The sequence below is a fragment of the Euprymna scolopes genome, chromosome 30 (genome assembly GCF_053919585.1).
Source record: "Euprymna scolopes isolate OS-2025 chromosome 30, ASM5391958v1, whole genome shotgun sequence".
Taxonomy (NCBI): Eukaryota; Metazoa; Mollusca; class Cephalopoda; order Sepiida; family Sepiolidae; genus Euprymna; species Euprymna scolopes.
This window is the reverse complement of record NC_136511.1, coordinates 4,987,636-5,014,972: the sequence shown is the minus strand read 5'-3', so window position 1 is coordinate 5,014,972 and position 27,337 is coordinate 4,987,636. Positions and strand designations below refer to the sequence as shown.

The 27,337-nt window shown below is 34.5% G+C and overlaps 1 protein-coding gene and 1 long non-coding RNA gene across 2 annotated transcripts in view; one reads left to right on the top strand and one right to left on the bottom strand.

Moving 5' to 3' along the window:
* The window catches only part of LOC145254638 (large neutral amino acids transporter small subunit 2-like), a 314,875-nt gene that overhangs the window by 83,202 nt on the left and 204,336 nt on the right, over positions 1-27,337 (top strand). The window contains exon 3 of the mRNA XM_080113258.1: positions 11,721-14,517. Coding sequence (XP_079969384.1) covers positions 14,019-14,517 — 499 coding nt within the window. The 5' untranslated portion in view covers positions 11,721-14,018. The remainder of the gene's footprint in view (positions 1-11,720; positions 14,518-27,337) is intronic.
* LOC145254640 (uncharacterized) overlaps positions 1-27,337 on the bottom strand; it is a 215,573-nt gene that overhangs the window by 18,272 nt on the left and 169,964 nt on the right. The gene's annotated exons all lie outside the window — the stretch shown is intronic.

The window sequence follows — 27,337 nt, the reverse complement described above, 5'->3', positions numbered from 1 at the left end:
AGTCATGTTTACATACTGGTTCAAAGTCAAGCAACATTGAGCTTGGCCAGTGCAAATTGGGTGACCATTTGGAATAAGCACATACTTTGTGCAAGAAAAATCTTTTCAAATTCAAATTAATCTACAAGTCAAGCATATGCGAGGTGATCACCAAAATTAAGCAACATTGAGTCTGGTCTGTGCGTCATGAGTAAGTTGCTGGAATCTGTGTTAAATAAAGAAATGGTCAATCACCGCAACAAAAATAACCTGCTCAGTTACATGTAAAATGGTTTCTGTTCTGCTAGATCTACAGCTGATGTGCTAACTGTAATATGAGACATGATTAGTGAATCTCTTGACGAGGTCTTCATTTCAAAGCTATTACTCTTGACATATCAAAGGTCTACTTTAGAAATGTCATCTCAAATATTAAATCCTTTCTCTTTGATATATATGGCATAATTACATTGACACACTGGTTTCTGTTGTGATCCTCTTCAATCATACAGCATATAACTACATTTATGTTGGCATAGCGGTTCAAAGTTAAACAACATTGAGCTTGGCCAATGTAAAATGAGTGACCATTTGGAAAGAGCACACACTCTGTGTAAGAAAAATCTTTTTGAATTCAAATTAATCTCCGATTCAATCATATGCGAGACAATCACCAAAGCTAAGCAATGTTGAGTCTGGTTTGTGCATCATGAGTAAGTTGCTGGAATCTGTGTTAAATAGAGAAACGATCAACCACCTCAGCAAAAATACTCAGCGACATGCAATACGGTTTCCGTTCTGCTAACTGTAATATGATGCAGGATTAGTGAATCTCTTGATGAGGGATTCGTTTCTAGGACAATTGCTCTTGACATATCAAAGGCTTTTGATAGGGTATGGCATAAAGATCTACTTCACAAGATCTCCAGCTACGGAATAACTGGAAATGTCTTCTCAATTATTAAATCCGTTCTTTCTGGTAAGCAGGCTTATAAGAGTAGTTGTTGACTACCATACACTTTTTTTTTTTTTTACTTGGGGGTCACCACTTATCAAGGCCTGAAGGCCACTCAGGGATAAGGGTTATTGCGTGTACAGTAATCAATGAGATAGTATTGTAGTATTGGGGGTTTTGATAGAGTGTCTTATTTAAGGGAGCGGTTTGTCAGGATTTTGTTTATGTTGGACTTGAAGATATCCAAGTTGTAGTCAGGTGGGAAACAGGCAAGCGGAAGAGAGTTCCACTGGCGTGCAGTTTTAAGAAAGAAACTTTGCTTATTTGGATTTAGGCACAGATAAAGAGTGGGGAAAATTATTGACAATAGTTTCAGCCAAACGGGTGTTTCTTGTGAATGATAGGCGAGGGGGGACGAGGGAATGTAGCTCAGACGAGCACTTGCCATGAAAATAACGATAAAACAAAGACAGACTCACAATGTCTCTTCTGTGGGAGAGAGGTTGCAGGGAAGAGAAAAGGGCATCCCCACTAAACCACGAAGTCTATTTTGTACTCTGTCAAGGCAGGATAGGCTGTTTTTAGCAGTTCCTGCCAAGATGTGGCAGCAGTATTCCATCCTTGGACGTACTCGGCTTTTATAAAGATAGAGAATTGCATTAGTAGTGAGATATTTCTGGAGCAGTAGAAGGATCCCACCATTTTCCTAGCGTCCCTGGCAACAGATTTGATGTACGTGTTCCATTTCAGATCAGGAGTAAAGGTCAAACCCAGAAGCTTGTCAAAACATGGAGCCACCCCAAGACGAGAGCCATCCATTTCAATTGATTCCAGATGGGGATCAGAGCGTTGATGATGTAAAGATAGAAGCTTAGTTTTGGATGCATTAAAGGTAACCAGCCATCTCTTCCCCCATTGTACCACGCGCTCAAGATCAGAGGAGAGAGAATTTACTCTTATCCTCGAGTGGCCTTCAGGCCTTGATAAATGGCGATTCTCTTGTAAAATATATATACATTAGTGTTGGGGCGATTAATTGGAGTCAGGAATTGGAAAAAGCGGAACATTTTGGGGTATCGGGATTGGTATCGGGATTGGTATCGGAATCAGAAAAATTTGTGCCTATTTTCTGATGCAAAAACTATTCCTTTAATTATATTTTTTTTATTTGATTTTGGTTTAAGAAAAATCTTCCACTTATTGTATTAATAATAAAATAAGTGAAGTATGCATGATATCCGTGAGGGCACAGAAAACGAGGCATAAAAAAAAATGACTAAATTCCCAAACCAAAGCATTTAGCCCCAAAAGTCCCCACGGGAAGTCAAATCCTGGTGAAAATGAACGATGCAGTTTTAGGCCTTAACAAACTGTGCCTAAATCGAAACGTGGATTCCATGAACAAAGCTTCTTTCTTAGAACTGTACGCCTGTGGAACTCTGTTCCGTCTACCTGCTTCCCACCTGAATACAACTTGGATGTCTTCAAGCCAAACGTTAACAAATTCCTAATGAACCGCCCCCTTAAGTAAACACTTCATCAAATCTCCACACTAACATACTGTACTTGCAATAACCCTTATCCCTGAGTGGCTTCCGGGCCTTGATAATTGGTGACCACCGTGTAAAAAAAAAAAAAACATATTAAAATTTGAGTTCAGCACCATGCAAAACTGCTAAATAAACATACACAGAAAATTTTGGTCAAATATGGTAAAATAGTCTCAAAATTGAAGGGTTTTTATTAGCCCTAAAAGAGCCCCTGGGGCACACCCAAGAGTTATTGTGAAGTATAGACAAACAAAATTATACAGAAATCAGTTAGTTACAACTTTTCAGAAAGTTTTATAAAAATCCAAGGCATCAATTTTTTCTTTAATAAGCACAAAAGTGTCAATTTTAGCCATTTTAACCCGAAAGGCATTCCTAGGGAGGCAATCGGAGTTTTCCCCGAAAATGCGTTCTGTTACTTTTTTTTACTCATATCATATTTAATGTTTGTACAAAATTTCAAAAAATTCCAAGCTGTAGTTATTGAGAGAAGTGTGGACAGATGAACGGATAAACGGACGAACAGACAAGGGTGAGTTTACAGGTTCATCCTCCTTTTGTCGGGGGATTAATAATAAATATTTAATGATTTACACTTCCAATCAAACTAAAATTTATTTACACTGTGATGCAGCATTTTCATGTGTTTTTCATTTGTTTCAACTGTATCATTTGTTTTAACTGCATCATTTGTTTTAACTGCATCATTTGTTTTAACTATATCATTTGTTTTAACTGTTTCATTTGTTTTAACTGCATCATTTGTTTTAACTGCATCATTTGTTTTGACTGCATCATTTGTTTTAACTGTATCATTTGTTTTAACTGTATCATTTGTTTTAACTGTATCATTTGTTTTGACTGCATCATTTGTTTTAACTGTATCATTTGTTTTAACTGCATCATTTGTTTTAACTGCATCATTTGTTTTAACTGTACCATTTGTTTTAACTGTATCATTTGTTTTAACTGCATCATTTGTTTTAACTGCATCATTTGTTTTAACTGCACATTTGTTTTAACTGTATCATTTGTTTTAACTGCATCATTTGTTTTAACTGCACATTTGTTTTAACTGCATCATTTGTTTTAACTGTATCATTTGTTTTAACTGAATCATTTGTTTTAACTGCATCATTTGTTTTAACTGTATCATTTGTTTTAACTGAATCATTTGTTTTAACTGCATCATTTGTTTTAACTGCATCATTTGTTTTAACTGCATCATTTGTTTTAACTGCATTATTTGTTTTAACTGCATCATTTGTTTTAACTGCATTATTTGTTTTAACTGCATCATTTGTTTTAACTGCATCATTTGTTTTAACTGTATCATTTGTTTTAACTGCATTATTTGTTTTAACTGCATCATTTGTTTTAACTGCATCATTTGTTTTAACTGTATCATTTGTTTTAACTGCATTATTTGTTTTAACTGCATCATTTGTTTTAACTGCACATTTGTTTTAACTGTATCATTTGTTTTAACTGCATTATTTGTTTTAACTGCATTATTTGTTTTAACTACATTATTTGTTTTAACTGCATCATTTGTTTTAACTGTATCATTTGTTTTAACTGCATCATTTGTTTTAACTGCATTATTTGTTTTAACTGTATCATTTGTTTTAACTGAATCATTTTTTAACTGCATCATTTGTTTTAACTGCATTATTTGTTTTAACTGCATCATTTGTTTTAACTACATTATTTGTTTTAACTGCATCATTTGTTTTAACTGTATCATTTGTTTTAACTGCATCATTTGTTTTAACTACATTATTTGTTTTAACTGCATCATTTGTTTTAACTGTATCATTTGTTTTAACTGCATCATTTGTTTTAACTGCATTATTTGTTTTAACTGTATCATTTGTTTTAACTGCATCATTTGTTTTAACTGTATCATTTGTTTTAACTGCATTATTTGTTTTAACTGCATCATTTGTTTAAACTGAATCATTTGTTTTAACTGCATTATTTGTTTTAACTACATCATTTGTTTTAACTGCATCATTTGTTTTAACTGTATCATTTGTTTTAACTGCATTATTTGTTTTAACTGCATCATTTGTTTTAACTGCATTATTTGTTTTAACTGCACATTTGTTTTAACTGCACATTTGTTTTAACTGTTTTCTTTTCAAATTAAAGTACACTTACCCTTCTCTCCATTTCTTCTATTTATTATTTCACAACCAGAAAAACTCAATATGTCTGTCTTCATTTATTGCTTACAAATTTTGCTTTCTGTTTCCATTCTGACTAATGTCACCCAAGTCACACAATTTTTTTTTTTTATAAATTAAATTATCATATTTAAGCGGATTTTATAACTGGACAATGCCTTCCACCCCTCGCTGTCACAATTTTTTTTTTTGTGACTGGGCAACGTCCTACTCCCCGTCGCTAATCTATAATATAAATCTCACCTGTCTGTTTAAATGTATGTATGTATATATGTATGTATGTATGTTTGTATGTCTGCCTAAAACTTTCGACAGAGGCGACAGATTTTCACAGATTGGTATCATTTTGAAGCTTGTTCCTTCGGACAAATATTGAAAAATTGACCGAAAACATTAATTTCTTCACCCTCAACTGAGCACTTTTCTACAGGGAGGGGTAGTTTTTGCGCCAATATTTTCAAAAGTCATCCCCTTTTTTCGATTAATTAGCCTTAATTTAAACATTTGTCATTTCCGGTTTGGCGATGGGCGCAACAGTAAAGACGCCACATTTTTTTTCACATTCTTTTCCTCCTTCGCGGTATGGGTTCGAGCCTGCCTGCCTACTACCACTTTTTTTTGGGGGGGGGGGCTCAACACACACCACCAAACACCTGGCCAATGCTGGGCACCAAGGCTAGTATATATATATTAATGAAATAAAGTATTCCTGAATTTGGAGAAAGAAAGATCTAATCTGTAGACAATTTCAGTAAATTATTAGTTTCAATTGTACGACAGGTGTGACCTTGCAACATGGTCTTACACGACCTTGAACCTCTGATCGCGGCCCAGTTATGATCTGCACCCTGGTCGGTACAGTTATAATATGTCGACTGGGCAACCAGGTCTGCCAACCGTTAGTACGTCGCGTCACCCAGTGAGTTCTTCATTAAGGCGTTGGGGATTCTTCTCGGATGCTCGGTCCTCAAGGCCTGTTTTCCGTGGATCGTCTAGTTATTCTGGGTGTTCGTTGACGGATACGGTGTCACAAATGGCAAATAAAGAAATATCCACATATAGGGATCAACGCACATCAGCAACAAAACTCCGGAGGTTGGTTAATATAATATATATTTCGGAAATTCATAAAAGAAGTATTTACAGCATATACATATAGTTGACAATTAATTCAAGCAAGCAGTTAGTTCTACAACTGAGCTTCTGTTGTTGAAATACCTGGTCGGTATCGCGGACTTTGCGTAATTCTCGTTAAGTGATCGACACGTTATAAGCATTGAGTTATCAGGCAACAAGCGAGGGGGAGAGAGAGGAGAGGTGATTCTGCCGAGACAGAACAACTTGACTTAGCTCTCTTTGACTCTGATTCCGGATTCTCTCTGACTTAATCTCTGATTTTTCATTTCTTTTATAATACAATTATGGAATGATGACGACACCCATGTGCATCATCGACCAATCAAATTGCTTGATTATAATTCGACGGGGCCTTTTCTCATTGGTTGATTATACTTCGACAGGGCCCTTTTTCATTGGTCCATTTCCAGAATTGGATGGACTCCTCCTTTAATTAACGCCCAACTTACATGTTGTATTATTTAACTCCTCCCTGGCTTACTAATGGAATTTTTCCATATCCAGGAAAATTATTTTTCCTTTGACTTAAAGTAAATCACGCGATTTTATTTGTTTTAAAATTATCTATTGATCTCATTTTTCGCTTTGATAATTCAAAGGAATTTTAGTTTATCTTTGAATTAAGTTCTGGTTGTCGGCCATTCCATTATATCAGACATTTTGTTTACGTCAAAAGACCAAGAATGCATTTGTCGCTTTGAACTTATTGGACAACACATTTTCCCATCCGAGCAAAAATATTTCATAACTTCAATTTTCGTTCGACCTGATTCACCAAATGACAATTCTCGATACGTCATATTATTGTTTTGAAATTTCGGACAATTCATTTTTTTCCTATTCTTTGTTCTAAAACATAATGCCGAGTCACTGCGAGTGTTTCTCTCAGATCAAAAACAACCCGACTTTTTTCAACTTGTCAAACTCATAGATCAACCTTGGCTCATAGTTTTGCCAATTGCGGGTGTGAAATCTCCAACCCTGCAAAACTATGATTTCGGCCATTTCAGATCAAACGCCTGTGTATTTTGGCTAAAATATTTTATGCATTCTTTTTCGCTTTTGAAGATTTTGTGATTTAACCTCTCGCTACAAAGGCACTTTTGCCGCCGCCATCTCAACAACAGACTTAGCTCAGAATTTATTGACAAAAAAAAATTAATAATAATTTTTATTCCTTCAACACCCGATCATCGTCCGGGAACAAAAAAAATTACTTTTAACCAAAAGAAACATCACATCAACCCTACAGGTCTGATGCGGCGTCTCTTTAGTGTTACACAGGAACTTTTTGAATTATGGTGTAGTGCCTAACCTTGGCAAGACCATTTTTACTTGGATAATAGCATTATAGCATTAATACAGTCATCTAGAGACCTTTACAATAAAGGGGTGGGATTTTGCTGCTTTTCGGGTCAGTCAGGAGTATGTACGTCAAGGAGGCCCAAGTGCTATAAGTTCATCAAAGCACCTTCAATTAAAGTACTTCTAAAACAGGTACAGGATGCGACCTTGCTGTAGGATACAAGGCTGAAATTCTAAATTCTAGTTGTTTGTGGGGAAAAAAACTTTTAGAGTAAAAGGCTCTCTGGCATTAGAGGATAACTAGAGTGAAGGTGGGTGATTTTTCTGTTTGTCAAGTTAACCAAAGTATTTACATCAAGGGGGGGGGGATACCAGCACTAAAACTTTGTTGGAGCACATTCCATTAAAATTCTTGTAAAACAGAATTAAGGTGTCTATTTACTTCTGTCTTGTCTGTGTATCTTTATCCGGGCAATTCCAGGTATTGTTTTTGGTCTACGATGTTTCCTTTCTGTCACAGGTGCATCATACAGATTTGTGTGCTTTTTGCTTTTTTAATAAAGGGGAAAATCTGGACTAGCACCAATAATTATATTTCATTTTGATCGAATCGAATAAAAAAAATATACTGTATTGTTTGGATTAGAACCAGGTATCCATAGAAGAAAAATGTGTCACAAAATTTTCCTAAGGTTTTCCAAATATCCGCCCCTCCGCCCGACCACATATACAGGATGTCCACAAAGTCTGCCTACATTATGTATCCAGACTTTGTGGGCACCCTATAGATTACACAAGGGAACACTCAATATGTTGCATTTAAAGAAAGACTTGTTTTTAGTCAATTTAAGTGTGCTGAGTTCAAATCTGAAGTTAGTTTTATTCTGCAAGCTACAGATTTTATGCAATCTTGGATTTTTATTAAAAAAGAAAAACACAGGAACTTCTTCAGAGTGCGAAACAGGCTGAATAGCGGAGGAAATGTTCGGATATACGATCTTATGTCTGTTTTTCTTGCCCACACCCGCTGTGTTTACCATGCAGAAGTAGCAATCAGTTACATGGTTGGTGGGTTCTCGCCAAATAATTGGAACTCCAAAAGGTAGACCATTGCGTTTTCCTTTGGTCCAGCTTCAGAGCGTTTCCTCACAATTGTGGCACACAACATGAAGAGCCCATTGCTTGCCTTGGTCACCAAGATGAATTTCAAAATAAGCCGTGCAGGCTTGCTTCACAAACAAGAATATGTTGCGTCTCTGATGATGGAGTGTGTAGCAACCACAGATGTAACAGAAGGCATCAGGCTTGTTTCTACAGTGATGTCTCGATGAGGAAGCCATGTTTGATCTGGAAAAAAGAAGGCAGTTAAAAATATTAGAATCTATCTATATATATAATCTCAAAATGCTTAGATTTGGGTTACGTAAGTTCATATTTAGACTATTTCATCTATCTCAAATTGCATGAAAACTAGAGCTTATGGAGAAAAACTAATTTCAGATTTGAAATCAGCGCCTAAAAATCCTGCAGAATCAGTTAAAAAAGCAAATGCAACAGAAAGTTAAAAAAATAGTGTTCCCCAGTGTTATGTATCCAAACTTTGTGGGCACCCTATAGATTATGTATCCAAACTTTTTGGGCACCCTTTAAATTATGTATCCAAACTTTGTGGACACCCTGTAGATTATGTATCCAAACTTTGTGGACACCCTGTAGATTATGTATCCAAACTTTGTGGACACCCTGTAGATTATGCAGCCAGACTTTTTGGGCACTCTGTATTACAAAATTACATCACCTAAATTACCTGGATAACTACGTTTCATATTTATTAAAGGAAATACAGTATTGAGAGTCTGTGTTCAATGTGCTATCAATAAAATGGAAAAACGACTTTTACTTTATTTTGAATTGTAGAAATGTAGAAATGAAAGAATATAGTTCTTGGGATTGGAGGAGATGGGAATCTTCATTAGATCATGCATGGAGTATTGTTGCTATATCTGGATTGGAACATCTACCACTAGTATCTCTCTCTTAGACAGGGTCCAAAAAGGAGTCTCAAATCTAATACGTCCTGCACTATCATCCAAACTCCAACCTCTGTTCCATCACCGCAATGTTGCATCCCTGTTAGTGATGGGACGATTCCAATATTTTTCCCAATTCCGATACAATTATCGATTTCATACTAAATTCCAGATTCCGATACAATTACTGATTCTGATTCTTTATAAATCACTAAATATTTAACTATACAGTTGTATTTTTTCTCTGATTACCATAAAAACACACATGTTAAATGTGCAAATATTTTCCTAAACGTAAAAATATACCTGTGGGGGACGATCTATCTATTTTAGCTTCACTGGTTGTTTAAAATCAATAAATATTTATTATTTTATCATTATTACCAGCAATGGAAGATTTAGCTTTAAACGGAATCAAATAAAAAAGACAATTAAAAGAATCATTTTGGCATCGGAAAATCAGTACAAAATTTTCCGATTCCGATATCGATTTTGATACCCTCAAATATTCCGATTCTAATTCCAATTCTGATTCTGATTAATCGTCCCAACACTAATCCCTGTGCTTGTTTTACAAGTACTTTAATGGAATGTGCTCTGATGAACTCATAGCACTTGCATCCTGTTGGTGCATATACTCCTGACTAGCCAGAATTATTTCTAGAAAGACAAGAAGATGGTTTATTTCATCCCAGCTTTTTTCTTACAGAAAAGGCCTTGCTACTTTCTATCTACTTTTTCGCAACATGTGTTCGACTGAGCTCCAATCTCTGATCCACCCCTCTTAGAAGACTTTCATAGAACTCATCCTACTAAACGAGCCATGGTAGAAGCATCATCATCATCATCTCGTATGATTTAGAAGATTCTATTGTTAGCATTGGTTTACCCGATATTTTTTTTTTTTTATAGAATTATTTCTAGAAAGACATCAGATACTTATAGGAGGGACCATGTGAATGTTCCTATTTTCTTGCCTCCCCACGAGAGCAGAGTTAGGCACAATGACGGTTTTTAATGTGAGGAAAATCCAGCTTCCCCCCAAAAGAAGGGGTACACTGGATAGGAACAAAAATAAAAATTGTCTCAGTCATGAAGGATTTCTCTTTCATTGACCGAGGGCAGAGAAGGTAGTATCAGAACAGATACTACACTTTGTTCCTAGCTAAAAGGCCAAGGGTGAAAGACATCAGATACTTAGGGGAAGGACCACGCGATCGTTGCCAACATCCTGAGTGAAAGTGATTTTTGTGGAACGAACTAGATTCGAACTTGAGACATCCAGGTTGCCAGTTTGTGCTGTTAACCACTGAACCACTGTCACCTCTCAGTAGCAAGATCAATACACATAGACGTATCTTGGTGCCAAAAAAAAGATAATTCAAGATCAGTTTCTGTTTTGATTGCTTCTTGATAGGATGTTATCCTGTGCTATCCTTTTTAAATAGGCCTGCTAGAATGGAACTCCAGGATTCAGTATTCGTTCAAAAGCCTGCAGAATAGTTTGTGTTGGGTTCTAGTTTTCCTTTAAATAAAAATTGTGGAGATCTAATCTTATCTATGGAAGATAGGGACCTTTGTTCCTTGTTCAATATTCTAGTGCAACCAGATGCAACTAATTCTGCCATTTCTTTCTTCATCCCTGACTTTCATCCTAAACAACCACTCCATCCAAAAACCTAAATATTCGTTTGTGACCTGTCTTCATTAAAGTATTTTTAATATAAGTCATAAACATTTTCAGTTTTTGAATTTTTTGGAAATGGCGATTGATATTTTGGATTCTTCGGACAACTGTCCTCATCTTGAGTATTATTCGCACTATTTGTCGGCTAACGTAACCTCCGACCTTCCTTGAGTGTATCTTGTTGAATTCTGGAATATTTCTGTTGAACTCTAGATTCTGCACAAAATTTTGAGGTCCGAATTTACAATTGTATTTCGAGTGTCAACCACACTGAGGATTGAACCTTCGACCTCCAGAAGAGTGCGAGTTTACAGCTGAATTTTACCAAGTACTTTATCCAAAACGTCACGGGTCAGTTCTATTGTTATTGGTTGTTATTGATTTACGGCATATCAACCCTCTTCAGGTTATTTAATACCAAATCCAGTTATTTTTAAGAAAAGTTTTTTTATTAGAAAATATATTTTTTTCAAGTCAGTTTCTATTTAACCCATAGTTGGGACATTAACAAGTACTACCACTCCGGGTCAGAGTGGACCTGGGAGCAATGGCAATTAAGAGGTGGATCCACACTCCCCAAAGCCCGCAAGCTGGGGCCTCACCATCGGATATAGTTTAAGGTCATATCCAGGACCATTTCTTAAAGAGTTCCGTTTGAAATTTTGTGCAGATTCACAAGTTCGACAGAATACACCTGAAGAAGATCGGAGGTTACATCGACCAAAGCGTTGTGAAAATAACACTCAAGATGAAAATAGTAGTTCAATGAATCCAAATAATACGAATAACCAGCTCTCATCTAAAAAATTCCGAAACCTAAAAAGTATTGTCTTAATATTAATTTTTTGAATTAATAATTAAGTTTTTATTTCTTTTTTCTCTATACAGAAAACAGAAGAAAACGGACGTGTTTGGCAGAAAACGAGACTTACCAAAAGAAAGGATTTGTTTCGCTCTTCGAACTTGATAAAAAAAAACAAAAAAAAAAACAAAAACAAAAAAACGCTAACTAAAAAAAGGGGCTAAATTGTCATTTAAAAATCATATCTCATTTTAACTTTGTCAAAAATAGGTTCACATTAAACACACACACACACACACACACACACACACAAATACACGTACACCTCTAAACCATCCTACACATAAAGTAAAAAAAAACAAAACAAAGAAAATATACTGAGTACGTGAGTAGTTGAGCGCACTTACGCTCAGAACAGATTTATTTAAAGATTAGATAAAGGTGTGGTCTGTGGAGAGAGGTGGGCGTACATACGTGCTTTTAATAAATAAGTCAGTAGCGAGCGGTTCTTTTTGCTCGCTGGAACTCGTAGAATTTGTCGACATAAGTAGCGTGTCTTTCTTTTTTTGTTTTTTTCTTCTTTTTAGTTGCTAGTTTTTAGTTTTAAACGAGAGAGAGAGAGAAAGAAGCAAACAATAATTCCGTTTAAAAGTTAGAAATTAAAGTTTGTAGTTTGAGAAAACCTAAAAAAAAAGAAAGAAAAGAAAAGTTCTTGAAAGAGAAGAAGCGCTATTTTTAAGAGGTGCTAAAAACGTCTAGGTTTTGATGAGGGAGGGATTTGGAGTACGCTAATAAGAATTAACGGTGCAAAGAAAAAAAAAAAGAAAAAAAAAAAAGAAACGTACTATTATCTAAAATCGAACTATCGTCGCCGGCCAATGTCTGGTCGACGCAGGTCATAACGAACAGCGCAAGAAGAGCCCGATTTATTATACTAAATTAAAGAAAGGCACCTGCAGGTTACCCCAACTTTTGCAATATTTGCTTTTACTGTTTCCAGTAATTTTTAGCAAATATAAAACTGAATCTCTTTTTTTTTTTTTTTATTAAAACAAATTTTTAGTTTTACTTGCATTTTTTATTTGTTTGTTTGTTGAAAAACAAACAAACAAATAAACTTGTCTGTTACAAATTCACGGTCCAATTATTAATATTACTAAAATTTTAGTGTTTTGATAGAACAGCAAGCCTAGATTATTTACTAAAAAGTGAAAAAAAAAAAGTCCATCGAAATTCAAGTATAAAATAAAGTGTTGTATATGTATGTTTTCCGCGCATAAAACATACTGTCCCTCAAAAACAAATCACTAATTAACCGTTTTAAAATCATACTTCATTAGTTCCCACACAACACGATAAAACAAGCATAAATTATAACGAAGTTATTTTAATAAAACCGAATTAATAAATTTCTTATTTCGAATCACTATAATAAATAAATAAATAAATAAATAAACAAACAAGCAGGTACGCATTTTTTTTATTATATTAATAAATTCTACAATTTGAAATCTGTCCGTCATCGCCGGCCTGTGTCTGATCGGAACAGATCATTTGTAAGACCACGAGAACTGCGTTTTTACACACAACACCAGGTATTCACATTTAAAATTTATTTTAAATTTTCATTTACTTTAAACATGGTTAATATTTAAACGGATAGAGTAGTTTTAATGAATTGTTAAAAAACTTTTCTTAAAAAAAAAAAAAAGGGTTTCTGATAAATTTCTAATTTTCGTAATAGTGAAAAAAAATGAATGAAAATAAAAACTCTTTTTTCTAAGTAATTTTTTAGTTAAAAGTTATTTTGGATTGAAATTTTTTTTAATGAATATATTTTTGTTGAGCTAAAAAAAAATTCTTTTTAACATAAGAGTGTTTTATGAAAACAAGGCGGGAAAAATACAAAATACAAAAACAACAACAAATTAAGTTTTAAAAAGAAAGAGAAACTTAAACAGTGCAACTTGAGTGAGTCAAGGTGTGTTAAGTTAACAAATCGCATTTTAGATCTGCCGTTTAGCGATTTTAGTTAATTTAAACAGATTAGGAGAATTGCATTAATTCTGTCTTCTTTTTTTTAACATTAATATAATAATTCAAGTGATTAGTTGTTCTTTTTTTTTTTATCGAAGAGGTTACAAAAAAGACACGCTGAAAGAAAGAAAAAAACGGACGGAAAAGAAAGAGCGAGAGATAGGATCACGTGGTTCCTACGTCACTCTTCTTTCCTTTTTCTCTCCACAAGTTTAGCACACGCGGCATCTATTTTTATTTATTTATTTTCAAACAAAATTCTCATTAAATTTGCCGTCATTCGCCACAACTATTAGTATAGGTTCTCTCTTAAGAGGACGATCAACTTTCTCAGGGGACAAGAAGAAATGGTTGAAAAGTCCGTCGCTGCCAACGGCGGCATAGACGGAGTTGGTCCTGAAGAAAACACTACCCTAGTAGCCGACGCATCGGAACCCGTAAAACTAAAGAAAGAACTCGGACTTTTTCATGGATGTTGTTTCATCGTGGGGATCGTGGTCGGATCCGGCATCTTCGTTTCCCCGAAGGGTGTACTCCTAGAAGCCGGTTCGCCCGGCTTGTCGATCATCGTATGGGCGCTATGCGGTATGATGGCCCTTGTCGGGGCCATGTGCTACGCGGAACTAGGAACGTGTATACCGGACTCTGGAGCGGACTACGCATACATCAAAAACATTTATGGTGGATTCCCGGCCTTCCTTTACCTATGGGTGGCCAACATCATCGTGATACCAACCGGTAACGCGATCACGGCCCTTACTTTCGCAAACTATATTTTGAATCCCCTTTTTCCGGACTGTGGACCCCCCGTGGAGGCGGTCACTGTACTGGCTGCTACGTGCGTAGGTGAGTATTTGTGTCTCAACAAACACGACCCCCCCCCCCCAAAAAAAACTATATAAATATAAGCCTCTTTCATACTCTATTGAATGCCATTTTTGTTTTAAAAAAAGTTTTTTTTTTTTTTTGTTTTTATTTTTGGAATAGTTGAATATTTTCTTCTGTCTTTCAAATATGATATAACTTCCGTTGTTATTGCGTAAGCCAATGTGGAATAAAAAATAAATAAAAAAAGAAAAACCGAAAATTAAACAACGGAAATAAATTGACTTTTTATTGTAATCATGGTATTAGTGCACTTATTGAGCCGTGTTGAAATAACGTTATTTAAAAAGCCATTCTTAACATAGGGATGGTGCTTTGTACCAATTCTATACTTTAACTATACAATTGAATAAAAAAAAAAAACTTTAATTAAACTTAGAAATACGATTTTTAAAAAATAGCGCGGATCAATAAGTGCACTAGCACCGTAATTATAATTATCTTGAAAGGCTTAAGATGGTTGACACTAAGCCAAATTTTTTATTTTTATAGCAAGTTGATTCAATTAAGAATTTAATACCCCCCCCCCAAAAAAAAATACTTTAACAATATAACCTAATGTCACTTGTGCATTGAACATTTTATTTTGCCTTTCATTTTAGGCGAGTCCCGTCCACGGTAAGGGAAGAGTTAACAAAACGCTCTCTTCCCCCACTTCCTATGTTCAGAATGCCTTTCTAAGTGTCTACGGGGCTGTTAAAATGCACACGTGCCAAAACAATTGTTACGGTGTTATGTAATTTGCCACCCCCATGAGATGAGAGTAATATTGTTTTTTTTTTTGTTTTTTTTTTTTAGGTATTTTTTTTACGACCTAATCTAGCGTAGTATAAACACCTCCAACCTCCCCATGTTAAGAACGGCTTTCGGAATACCCCCCCCAACCTCGAAAACCTTTCTTAACATGGGGAGGGCTGACGCTGGGTTAGGTCGTCGTAAAAAATGCCCTTTTTATTTTTTTTTTAAATGGTGACTCCCCCCCCCCAAAAAAAAAGTGCACTCTGGATTGGGACAAAAATTAAAATTGCCTCAGTCCATAAGGATTTCTCATCGCAGATCAATGGCGCAAATGACTAAGTGCAACAACAATGCAACATCAGAACAGATACTGCACTTTGAAATATTTATTTATACAAAGCCCAAAAGACAATTAAGCACAATTATTCTTAAACTGCTTTTGGTTAAAATAATGGGTACTTATGCAGATAAGGTACCGTGCTGTTTTTCAAATAGTATTTTAAAGTTATGAGTTTTCTGGTATATTTTTATCAAATTGTTAGGTAAAAGTACAGAATAGTTACAAGCCCCCCCCCCACAATGTTAAGAATGGGTTTCTAAATAACGTTATTATTTCAGCGCGGTAACATAGATGCACAAGTATCATATCATGTTGTCAGTGGAAGGCATTTTAAAGCTGAAATGTTCAAGATAACATTATATAATTATGGTAACAGGTGCTTCTTTATATAACAATGCTCGGAAACTACAGTGAATTAAGGTTCTAATTTTATCTTATGCCGACTAGTAGTGTGGGAAAAAAATTAAGGATTGTTATCGGAAAGAGCACCTGTCATTAGGATTTGTATTTTTCTTTTATATAAAAAAAAAAAAAAAAAAAATAGGGGGGAAAAATAAAGATGATATTCATATTTTTAATATTAGGAAGATGAAATATGTACGCCCGTAATTTTAAAATCAACCACGTGGCTATTGCCAATGTTGTATGTTTTTTTTGTTTTTTTTTTAAATGATGAATGAAATGGAATTGATAATTATGATCATAATTATCATCATTATTTCAAACATCTTTTTAAACATTTATAAATTGAGTTTGATTGACATAAAATTTCGGCAATTGTTTTTCACCTAAAAAAAAAAACACACACACACACACAAAAATTCCGAATCATTGAATTTTCTGCGTGCAAGGAAATTCCTTCTAAAAATGTTGTCTTTGTTTTAAACTAGTTAAAATTTCAATATTTAAAAAGAAAAATTATTTATGTAAATTAATATAACCAGCTGAATGTATTTAATTATTAAAACTTATTTTCAAGTTGGTTAAACTTACAAATACGAAAATATCTTCATTGAAAAATGTGGAATCTCCAAACCAACAAAACAAAAACTCGCGGAACTTAAATTTTTTTTCTCTTGTTTTGTTATTATTTAACTATTAATTTTGTATTTGGTTAATTATAATTTAAAATAATTTATAATTTAATGAATTATAGAGAATTATAATATAAAATAATTGACGAATGATATTCTCTATTGATTTCCCTCCCCACGAGTACAAAAACGCAAGGTCAGATTTTAGCATGAAACTGTAGACTCCCCCCCCCAAAAAAAAAGAGACACCCTGAACTGTGATCACAATCTACCTTAGTCTCGAAGGATTTCTTCTATTCTGACTTAAATCAAAAGCGACACTATACTTTGATCCTAGCCCAAACTTTTTTTTTTTTTTTTTTTTTTTGGCACTTTTGTAGCTTAACCTCCCCAAACAAATTTAGAAAGTCACTGTACGGAAGTCTCCTAAAAATAAAATGAAAACAATTTGCTCGGTGTTACTCTCATAAAAGCCTATTACTGAATAAGTGCTTGTCTCCCCACGAGGGCAAGTTAAGCCCAACTTCGGTTTTAATGTGGCGTGAAAATCTACCCCCTCAAGGGACACAATGAGAATAAAAATGCTTGTATACACCCGTCGGCACTCCTTCGTGAATGAGAGGCTTTATACGACACGTACCCTCCGCCTCCCAAGAAAGAGTGGGGTAATGCCCGGTACTAGTTATTTATTATATATTTATTATATTATTTATTTGCCGGTACTTGTGCATTTTACGGACCGTGTTATGTTTTAGATAGAATTTTCAAATTACATTTTTTTACGGTGTCTTTTGTTCATTAAGTTGTTAGATGAAAGTACAAAATAGTTTAAAAGCCCCCTCCCCATGTTAAGAATGGTTGTCTAAATAATGAACTTTATTAGTCTCGCACGGTCCGTAAACTGATTAAGTACCTAATTGCCTCCTCACAAGTGCAAAATTAGATATAAGCTCGGTTTTTAACGCCCCCACCCCAAAAAGATTTTTTTTAAAATTCACTACTCTGGATTGGGGAAAGTGTCTTGATCTATGATTTTTTTTTTCATCTTCTGCTTGAGTGTAGAAGTAGAACTGATAGTAGACTTTGTTCAATCAGTCACAGACGTTTAGGGGGGAGTGGGGTACGTATGCACTTATTGTACCGTGCTGAAATAATAACTATTGTTTAGAAAACCATGCTTAACACGAAGAGGGGGGGGGTGTTTTGTAACTATTCTGTACTTTCACGTAACAATTTAATAAATCAAAAAGGTATCGTAAAACTTGAAAATACTATTAAAAATAGCGCGGCACTCGGCAGTTGGCACAGTAAGCGTATAAACACCGGATTTTGGGGGAAAATATGACCTTTAGCTTTCGCACTGGAACTAAGGTGTAATAATGATTAAGAGATCCTTCTGGACTGAGGTAATTTTAATTTTTCCCCCAATCTAATGTGTCTTTTTAGGAGAGCTGGAGAGCTCCCATTTTAAAACTAAGGGGGTGGGTCTAACTCTGGAGGCAAGCAAACAGAGCGTGCTAGTGTCGGACAAATTACTCCTCCGCTTTTTGGGGAGGAGGGGGTATTTATTCATAAGACGACCTCGTCTTTTTTTGTTTAAAATGGCTAAACCTGTCAACAATGCAATAATAATCTGTCACCTCTAAAAATTATTGCAATAATACTACCATCGCTTACGCTTCGTTAAAACAAAACAAAAAGATGAACCTTTGCTCCCCCTTTTTTTTTGTTGTTGCCTGTTATTCACATAGATTATCTCCCTTGTCTATTTCGCACGAAATCCCTATTTTTTTTTCTGGGGACCATCTTCTTTTGCGAATAATTTTTGGTGCTTTTTTAAAATTACGCTTAAAAAAGTTGCTTATTTAGATTTGCACTTATTTAGAAAACAAAAGATATAAAAAAAAATCAATGCTTGTTAACATTTTTTGGTACCTCACAGGGAACGTGGACCCTGCGTAAACGGTGTTTTTCTTTTTTATTTAATGACTGCTCTCTGAAATGCGCAAAAGGTTTTCTTTCACTTTCTTCGTGTACACACTTTTTTTTAAATCAAGCATATGTTTATTTTATTTTAAAAAAATATGGGGTTGTATTACTGCACACATAGATTCGAAAAAGTTGTCTAACAAATATATAACAAATAAATGTTATTGAAGGCAAGATAAGTTACTTTTCTACCTAACTGGATGTGTTTTTAGTGTTTTTATTCAATGTAACATGTTTATTCAGCTCGAAAAACAGTGTTTACCGGCGTCTTGTAAAATTTAAAATGGCGCCCGCTCTTTGACACGGTAAGTTTGGGAAAAGAAGTTAAAAATAAAAATACTATGCAAAATTCTGTTACAACCCACCGAATATATGTCAGCCTATGTCACGGTAACATATATTGAGCGAGTTTTTAACCGTATTTTGTCTAGTTTTTTATCTATAACTCCTTTTCCCAAACTTACTGTGCCAAAGAGAGATTCGGGCGCCATTTTAAATTTTACAATACATCGGTAAACACTGTTTTTTCGGTATTATTATACAAACACCGTGACAGCGTTAGGTTTAGGGTTAGGGTTAGGGTTAGGGTTGGGGTTGGGGTTGGGGTTGGGGTTAGGGTTAATTCGCTGTCACGGTGTTTGTATAGTTTTACCGTTTTTTCGAGCTGAATAAACATGTTAAATTTAATAAAAACACTAAAAACATACCCAGTTAGGTAGAAAAGTAACTTATCTTGCCTTTGATCACATTTGTTATATATCTGTTTTTTGACAACTTTTTCGAATCTGTGTATACAACCGCAAACCGCCCCCATTTTTATTCATTGAGTAAATTTGATTCTTTTATTTCGTTCTTGTTTTTATATTTTTTTGAATTTTATTTGGATTTTTTTATTTTCTTCACTAAATATTTTTTAAAGTTATTTTTTCATAATATTCAAATAATGCTTTTGGCTTTTTTGCCCCCTCCCCATTTTTACTTTTTTTATTTATTTATTTTTTTTTTTGCGTCAAATAGTACCTTCAAAAAAGTTTTCGTGATTAAATAAACCAATGAAAACCTTTTTGTGCATGCGCGTACAGGGAGCAGTCATTAAATAAAAAACACCGTTTACACAGGGTCCACGTTCCCCGTGAAGTAACAATTTTTTTTTTTAGATATGTCATTTGAAGCGAAAACAAGACTATAGTTAATTGTCATGTCGAAAGTAGTAATTTATCCAAAAGTTAGGAAAATCTGGAAATGTCGCTAAATAGGGGTTGCCCCGGTTGCGTTGAGGGTGACATGAGAAAAATAAGGCATTAAAAATGTTTCTTATCTTAAACATTATTGCATGACGAGTCATTTCAAGTAAAAAAATTACTTTGTTTTACCGATCAAAACTTGAGGAATGCACGATTAATGAGTAAAAAAAAAAAAAAAAAAAAAAAAAAAAAAATCAACATTGCTGTCGCTTGCAATTTCGTAGACCAACTGAACTCGCATCTTGATCAGAAAATCCAAAATCCAGATTGAGTGAAACGCCGAAACGGTACTTACTTCACTGAATCTGTTTAGTTTGTATATTTATGAACTTATGAAGAGAGCTAGTGGACACATAAATTCGGCGAAATCTTTTGCTGCATAAATATAAATTACTTTTCATTTTTAATTAAAACTAAATTTTAGTTTAAAATACAGGGTGACCCCCCCCCCAAAAAAAACAGGACACTCAATTGTTTTTCTGAGCATTTTACAGTCAACGGAAAAAAGGCCAAAGACCCTGTTTTGATGTGATGCTTTGAATATAATAAACTAGTTATGACTAAAGTTTCATTTCATTCAGAAAAAAACATTAAGAAACGGGGCCTAATTAGAGTTTGGGCCCGTTTTATTTCATTTTATTTATTTTTTATTTTTTTGTCACCCTGTAAAAGTTGTTTTAAAGTTAATTGTATAGAAAAAAAAATTGGTAAATGTTTACTTAACTAAAACAGAACACCGACCAATAAAATTTGTTTTATTTTACGAGATTTTCGGGGTCGCTGACAACGAATCTGATATTCAAACCCGTCGCAAATTTACCGTTTGCATGGTATTAACCCCTGAATCCTCGCACTATTTTGTGCCATCTCACCACCTTCGTTTATGCTATTCTTACATGATGCGTGCACGCGCGTAGTAAAGTGACTTGTCACATCGCGGAAGAATTTTTTAGCAGACATTTGAAATTACAAGAAAGTTTTCAAAAACAAAAAAAAATGTGGTTCATTAATTGATATAAAAGAAAATCAAGGGTAAATGTTTACTTTAACTACAACGGAACATTCTTCATAACGGTGCAATGTAAATTTTGCGTTGCGAATTATGCTCTCTGTGGTTGAACTCTTCATCATCTACTTTACAACCTCTAAGAAAAATGCGGGTTTGTATTACTGTACACAGATTCGAAAAAGTTGTCAAAAAACAAATATATAACAAATAAATGTTATCAAAGGCAAGATAAGTTACTTTTCTACCTTACTGGATATATTTTTTGTGTTTTTATTCAGTGTAACATGTTTATTCAGCTCGAAAAACATGCAGTGTTTACCGATGTATTGGAAAATTCAAAATGGCGCCCGACTCTCTCTCGGAGAGGGGAAGTTTGGGAAAAGGTATTATAAATAATAAACTAGACAAAATACTGCTAGAAATTCGCTCAATATATGTTACCGTGACATAAGTTGACATATATTCGGTTGTTTTTTAATAGTATTTTGTCTAGTTTATTATTTATAACATCTTTTCCCAAACTTACCTTGTTAAACAGACAGTCGGGCGCCATTTTGAATTTTCCAATACATCGGTAAACACTGCATGTTTTTCGAACTGAATAAACATGTTACATTGAATAAAAACACAAAAATATATCCAGTTAGGTAGAAAAATAACTTATCTTTCCTTTGATAACATTTATTTGTTATATATTTGTTTTTTGACAACTTTTTCGAATCTATGTGTACAGTAATACAAACCCAAAAATGCAATTTTACCCAGTTTTCTGTAAAAATTTACTTTTAACTATAAATAACTTGCTACTCGATGAGTTTTTGTAATTTTCGGATATATTACTATTTTCGACATGACAATGAAGTACGTAATGTTTTTTTTGCTTAAAACGACATATTAAAAAAAAAAATCGATCCGTTGACTTTTAACAAGCACCACTTTTTTTTTTTTTTTTTTTTTTTTTAAGGTAAAATTTTATAATTAAAGTTTTATTAAAATTAGAATTTTTTTATTTGATTAAGTTACTGAAAACCTTTAGATAATTCGAATTAAAATCTTTGGGTTTGTATTACTGTACACAGATTCGAAAAAGTTGTCAAAAAACAAATATATAACAAATGTTAGCAAAGGCAAGAAAAGTTACTTTTCTACTAAACTGGATATGTTTTCAGTGTTTTTATTTAATGTAAGATGTTTATTCAGCTCGAAAAACATGCAGTGTTTACCGATGTATTTGAAAATTCAAAATGACGCCCGAGTCTCTCTGTAACACGGTAAGTTTGGGAAAAGATGCTATAAATATAAAACTCGACAAAATACTGTTAGAAACTCGCTCAATATATGTTACCGTAACATAGGTTGACATATATTCGGTGTTTTTTTAAAATATTTTGTCTAGTTTATTATTTATAACACCTTTTCCTGAACTTACCGTGTTAAAGAGAGTGTTGGTTGGGCGTGGGCGCCATTTTGAATTTTCCAATACATCGGTAAACAATGTATGTTTTTCGAGCTGAATAAACATGTTACATTGAATAAAAACACGAAAAATATATCCAGTTAGGTAGAAAAGTAACTTATTTTGCCTTTGATAACATTTATTTGTTATATATTTGTTTTTTGACAACTTTTTCGAATCTGTGTACAGTAATACAAACCCTAGTGTGAAATACTTTATATCGGTTTGAAACACGTGAGCAAGAAGATTCAATATCGCTTGAGCATATCACTGAATAGTGAATCGATGAGAAAAATAAATAAAACTATAAACGTCACAAGAAAGTGCCGTGTTGTTTGTATTATTTTCGCTAATTGAATTTGGGATCGTATAATAAAGTAGCGATTGAGGGGGAGGGTTATAACAAGCAATTTCCATGGCAACAACCGGTGTATCGATTTACATGCGGACTTCTGTCCAAAGCCACGCTATAAAATTAGAAATTTCAGAAGTCATAAGACTAGCGGAGCCTCTTCTACTTGTCTAATCTTGGTGGCGGGGGTTCTACCTATTAGGAACCTCCTCTACGGGTTCTCTAGTCTTGAGTAGTTCCTATTTACAATGCAATGCCTCCCCACGGGACAGTCGGACAGTACCAGTGTCCTTTCTTAACGCGGAGAAAAGGAAGAAAAGTAAAAATTGTTTCAGTCGTTAAGGACTTCCCCTGGCCCTCCACTGACAGAACAAGAAATTGAAGTGGAGCATTTGAAGAACAGATACTACACTTTTGATCTTGTGGGGAGTTGAAGACCTCAGGCGTGACTTTCGTAATTGTAGGCCGACGGCCGTGTCACTGAAAAATAACATCACGCCTGAGGGCCTAGCAACAAAGCTAGATCGATTGAACCGTCAGACACTCGATAATGAATAAGATCTTTTTACAATAAAAACATGCGTTGAAAAAGAGAAAAAAGGAAACCCGATTTATACGGAAACTAAACTTATTCAATATTAATTAAAAAAAAAAAAAAATTAATATTACGATGGTCATGGCTCAGGACTTCTACTGTGTGCGCGTGTGCGCGTGTGCGCGCGCTCTACAAGCTCTCTAGTCGTATGGTCATCCTCTAGTCTTATTAACTTAGTTTTGAAACCTATTGTAGTTTTTCCTTTTTTGGGTGGTGGTGGTGGGGATTTTTATAGAACAAACAATATTAAAGAGATATTACAGTATAGTTAACAGATGAGAAATCGAAAACGAACTCTCTGCTCTATTCTTATTTCATGGCAAGTGCTCGTCTGAGCTCCAATTTCCCCTCTTGCCAAACTTCCACAAAAACTCAACTAGCTACAACCACTATCAACAATTTCCCACATTCTCTTTCTGTGCCTTAATGTAAATGCAGATTCCATGAACAAAGCTACTTTCTCAGAACTCCTCACCTATGGAACACTGTTCAATTGGTCTGCTTCCCGACCGATTACAGCATGGTAGCATTCAAGTCCAATGTATACAAGTTCTTGTTGAGCCGTCCCCTTAAATAATCCAAAGTCTACCCAATCTACAACATTAACGATTACTACACTCTACCACATAACATACATTAACCCTTATCCTCGAGTAGCGTTCAGGCCTTGATTTGTAAAAAGAAAAAAAGAAAATGAAGTCCAGTATATCAAAGAGAAATGACAGATGAAACGGTCAAAAAGTGAAACAATTTATTTTTTTTATTTTTTAAAATCAATAAAAATAACCAATTAAAAAAATAACAACATAAGAACTGTTTTGTTTGTAAATAAGAAAAATAGTTTTTTATTCTTTGTCTTTTCTATTTGATTTTTAATGGGGGTGGGGTGATTGAAAGAGTAGGCTCTGCTAATTGATGTGAGACCGTGCCAGGTAGGACCACGTGACCACGTTTTTTTTTTTTTTTTATAACCACGTGACCCAACTTTTCCAAAACTGAAATCGAGACTGAAATTTAGGATTTCATTCACCTTTTATCAATATTCGCACAATGTTTCGGTTGATGTAACCTCTGACTTTCATCAGGTGTATCTTGTTGAGGTCTAAAATCTTTGTCAGACTGTGCAGATTCCCGAGTTCGACTAATAACATGGTCGTTTTCAAGTCTAATGTAAACAATTTCTTGTTGAACTGTCCTCTTAAATAATCAATTTCTGCCCACTTTTCACCACTATCGATCATCACAGTATTGTCTCGTTAACCACCTGACAATCATTAACCCCTATCCTCGAGTGATTTCTGAACATTGATAACTGGCAACTCTCTAGTAAGAAAAAAGCATTAAAATCAATTCTATTTCGCTTTGTCTTAACCAGTTTCCGTTTCATGTTTTTAGATGAACTCACTTTAGAAAACGGCCATTGTCAGTAAGAATTTAGTGTTGACCGATTTACTAATTTAAAAAGTGGGTGCTTCTTTGGAATAAGAACGAAATCGAAATATTGAATTTCAATTAAAACTGATGGTATCTACTTAATTGTCATGTTGAAATTAGTAACATATCCAAAAATTACGAAAAATGATGAGTAGAAAATTAATTATGAATAAAAATAGTTTTGGAAATAAATTGCAAGTTATGCATAAATAGTAAACCCTTTTAATCTTCCTCTGAGGTCGTCAGAACTAAGCCTGTCTTTAGGACTCGTATTACACATTTATCTTATCACTAACTGGTCGCCCGGTTGTACAATACACTCAAACATGATATTTTAACTTATGCAGATTGCGTATGTATTCTTATATCCTCTATTGATTATTATATATTATGAGGAATAATTCGCAAAAAAAAAAAAAAAAAATTAAAAAATGATAATGGTAATGTTGTTCATCAAATTCCGTCTGTGTTTACAATATGACGTCAGCTGATATTTGGGCATGACATGAATGCTCTAGAAAAGTCACTTCTGATTAATGTTTAGTTTTAAAATATGCAAACGAAAATGATTTGCGGCGATTTTAAATGGTACATCTTGTATCATAAATTGAACTCATTAATAAAAAATTGAAATAAAATGGTGAGGTAACGCTGGCTTGAACAGGGGGATCATTCGATCTGTAGTTGAATGCTCTACCACTAAGCTATAGCTCCAGATTATAATAAATTTTTTTTTAAGAGGAAATGATTTGCTGAAATTTTATTATCTCTCTTGGCCGGTATAATGTCAAATATTTCCCATGTAAAATTATTCTTTTTTATATCTATAAAGAATGAAAAGCTATTTTTAAGATTGGCTTATTTTCGATACTTATGGGATGAATTTCTGTACAAAAGATATCTAAGACGTATAAATTACCTTTGTGTGAAATTTTCCAAACATAAGGTCAGCCGTCTTGGAACCTATAAGGAGGAATTCACACACACACACACGAACCTATAAGGAAGGAGGAATTTTCACACACACACATACACACACACATACATTCTCATCTATCACAACGAGAGGACAGATTTCACTTCCATACATTATCATCCTGGGTTTACATGCCTCATAGACTCTTTCATTATTTGGCAGTGGTAATGCTCTGCTGGTTAGTAATGACAGAAGTTCCTTGAACTCTTAATTCCACCCACTCTTAATTCTTCTAACCACACTAGCACCTGCTCCACCGATTCTGCCAAAGTTTTCACCATCATCACAGTGTGTCTCATCAACCTTTATTTTCGAGTGGCCTTTGGGCCTTGATAAGCAATGACTCTTAGTAAACAAAAAACAAACTATCCCTAACACCCATCATAACATTTTCATATCAATTTTTCTTTTCCCCATGCAACGCATGTCCTCAATCCTCATTGGCAGGTTTTTATTCTATTCATCATCACACTGTATAGACAAGTTTTGATAGACTATTCCTTTAGTTGACAGTGGAAACGCTCTGCTGGTTAGTAATGACAGAAGTTTCCTGAACTACTCTTAATTCTTGCAATTATGCTAGCACCTGCTCCATCTTGTGCTCCAATAGCATCACCAAGTGTAACGGTACCCAGCACGTAGTGTCAGTCGCAAAGCAATAGCTAAAAGAGGAAAAAATAACCAAATACCAAGGTCTTGTGTGAGATGAAAAGAAACGGGAACCTATGATTCCAGTTATTATAGGAGCAACTGGGCTCATGAAAAAATTTCAAAAACTACCTCGCAAATATATCCAGTGAACCAAGTGCAAGAGAGATTCAAATAATTGCACTTGAAAGGACATTCAGAATCTTAAAAAGATCTCTCTGTTGGAATATTTGAGTTAGCAGGTGACGATTTGGCATCCGTAAGGATTCTCCATCTCCAGCTTGAACAAACATGAGTAATGTAAAGGACAGCAGATCACTACTCAATACCATCCATGCCAGACAGTTAAAGTTCTTCAGCCACTTAATGCAGGCAGACGGCTTGGAAAAAAGCTTCATGTTAGGAAAAATTGCCGGAAAAAAGAGCAGAGAAAGACAACAAACAAAGTCCACTGACAGTCTTGACAAGGTCACTGGAAACACGACTCTGGATTTCACCAGTAATACCAAATGCAGAGGGAGCTCGAGTCCTGATGAAGCCATATAACTGCAATAACTGACCTGATACCTGGAGAATAACATAAAAACGGTTGCTAAGTGATTAAGTAAAATACTTTAAAGTTGGCGAAAGACCTAACTAGCTTGTCTCGTCTAATGAGGCCCACACTCAGTTGAAATAAATTTATAATGAGTTTGTGCTGGATTTTTTTTTCTTATGATTTTTATGTATGCTCTGCATTGAGCTCTCACACTTGAGATTTCCTACAGCAACTACCCGATCTTTTTGGAAAAAATCTATCAACACCCTATCTCTCTTTCTCTCTTTTTATATATCTACTAGACTACGTGTGACCTGTTGGGTCAGTATGTTAAATTAGCTATGGAATTAATGTATGAGCGTGAAACTTGTGACGTAAAGAAAATAGTTATTTCTGACATAACAGAAACATTTCTATGAAAGTATATA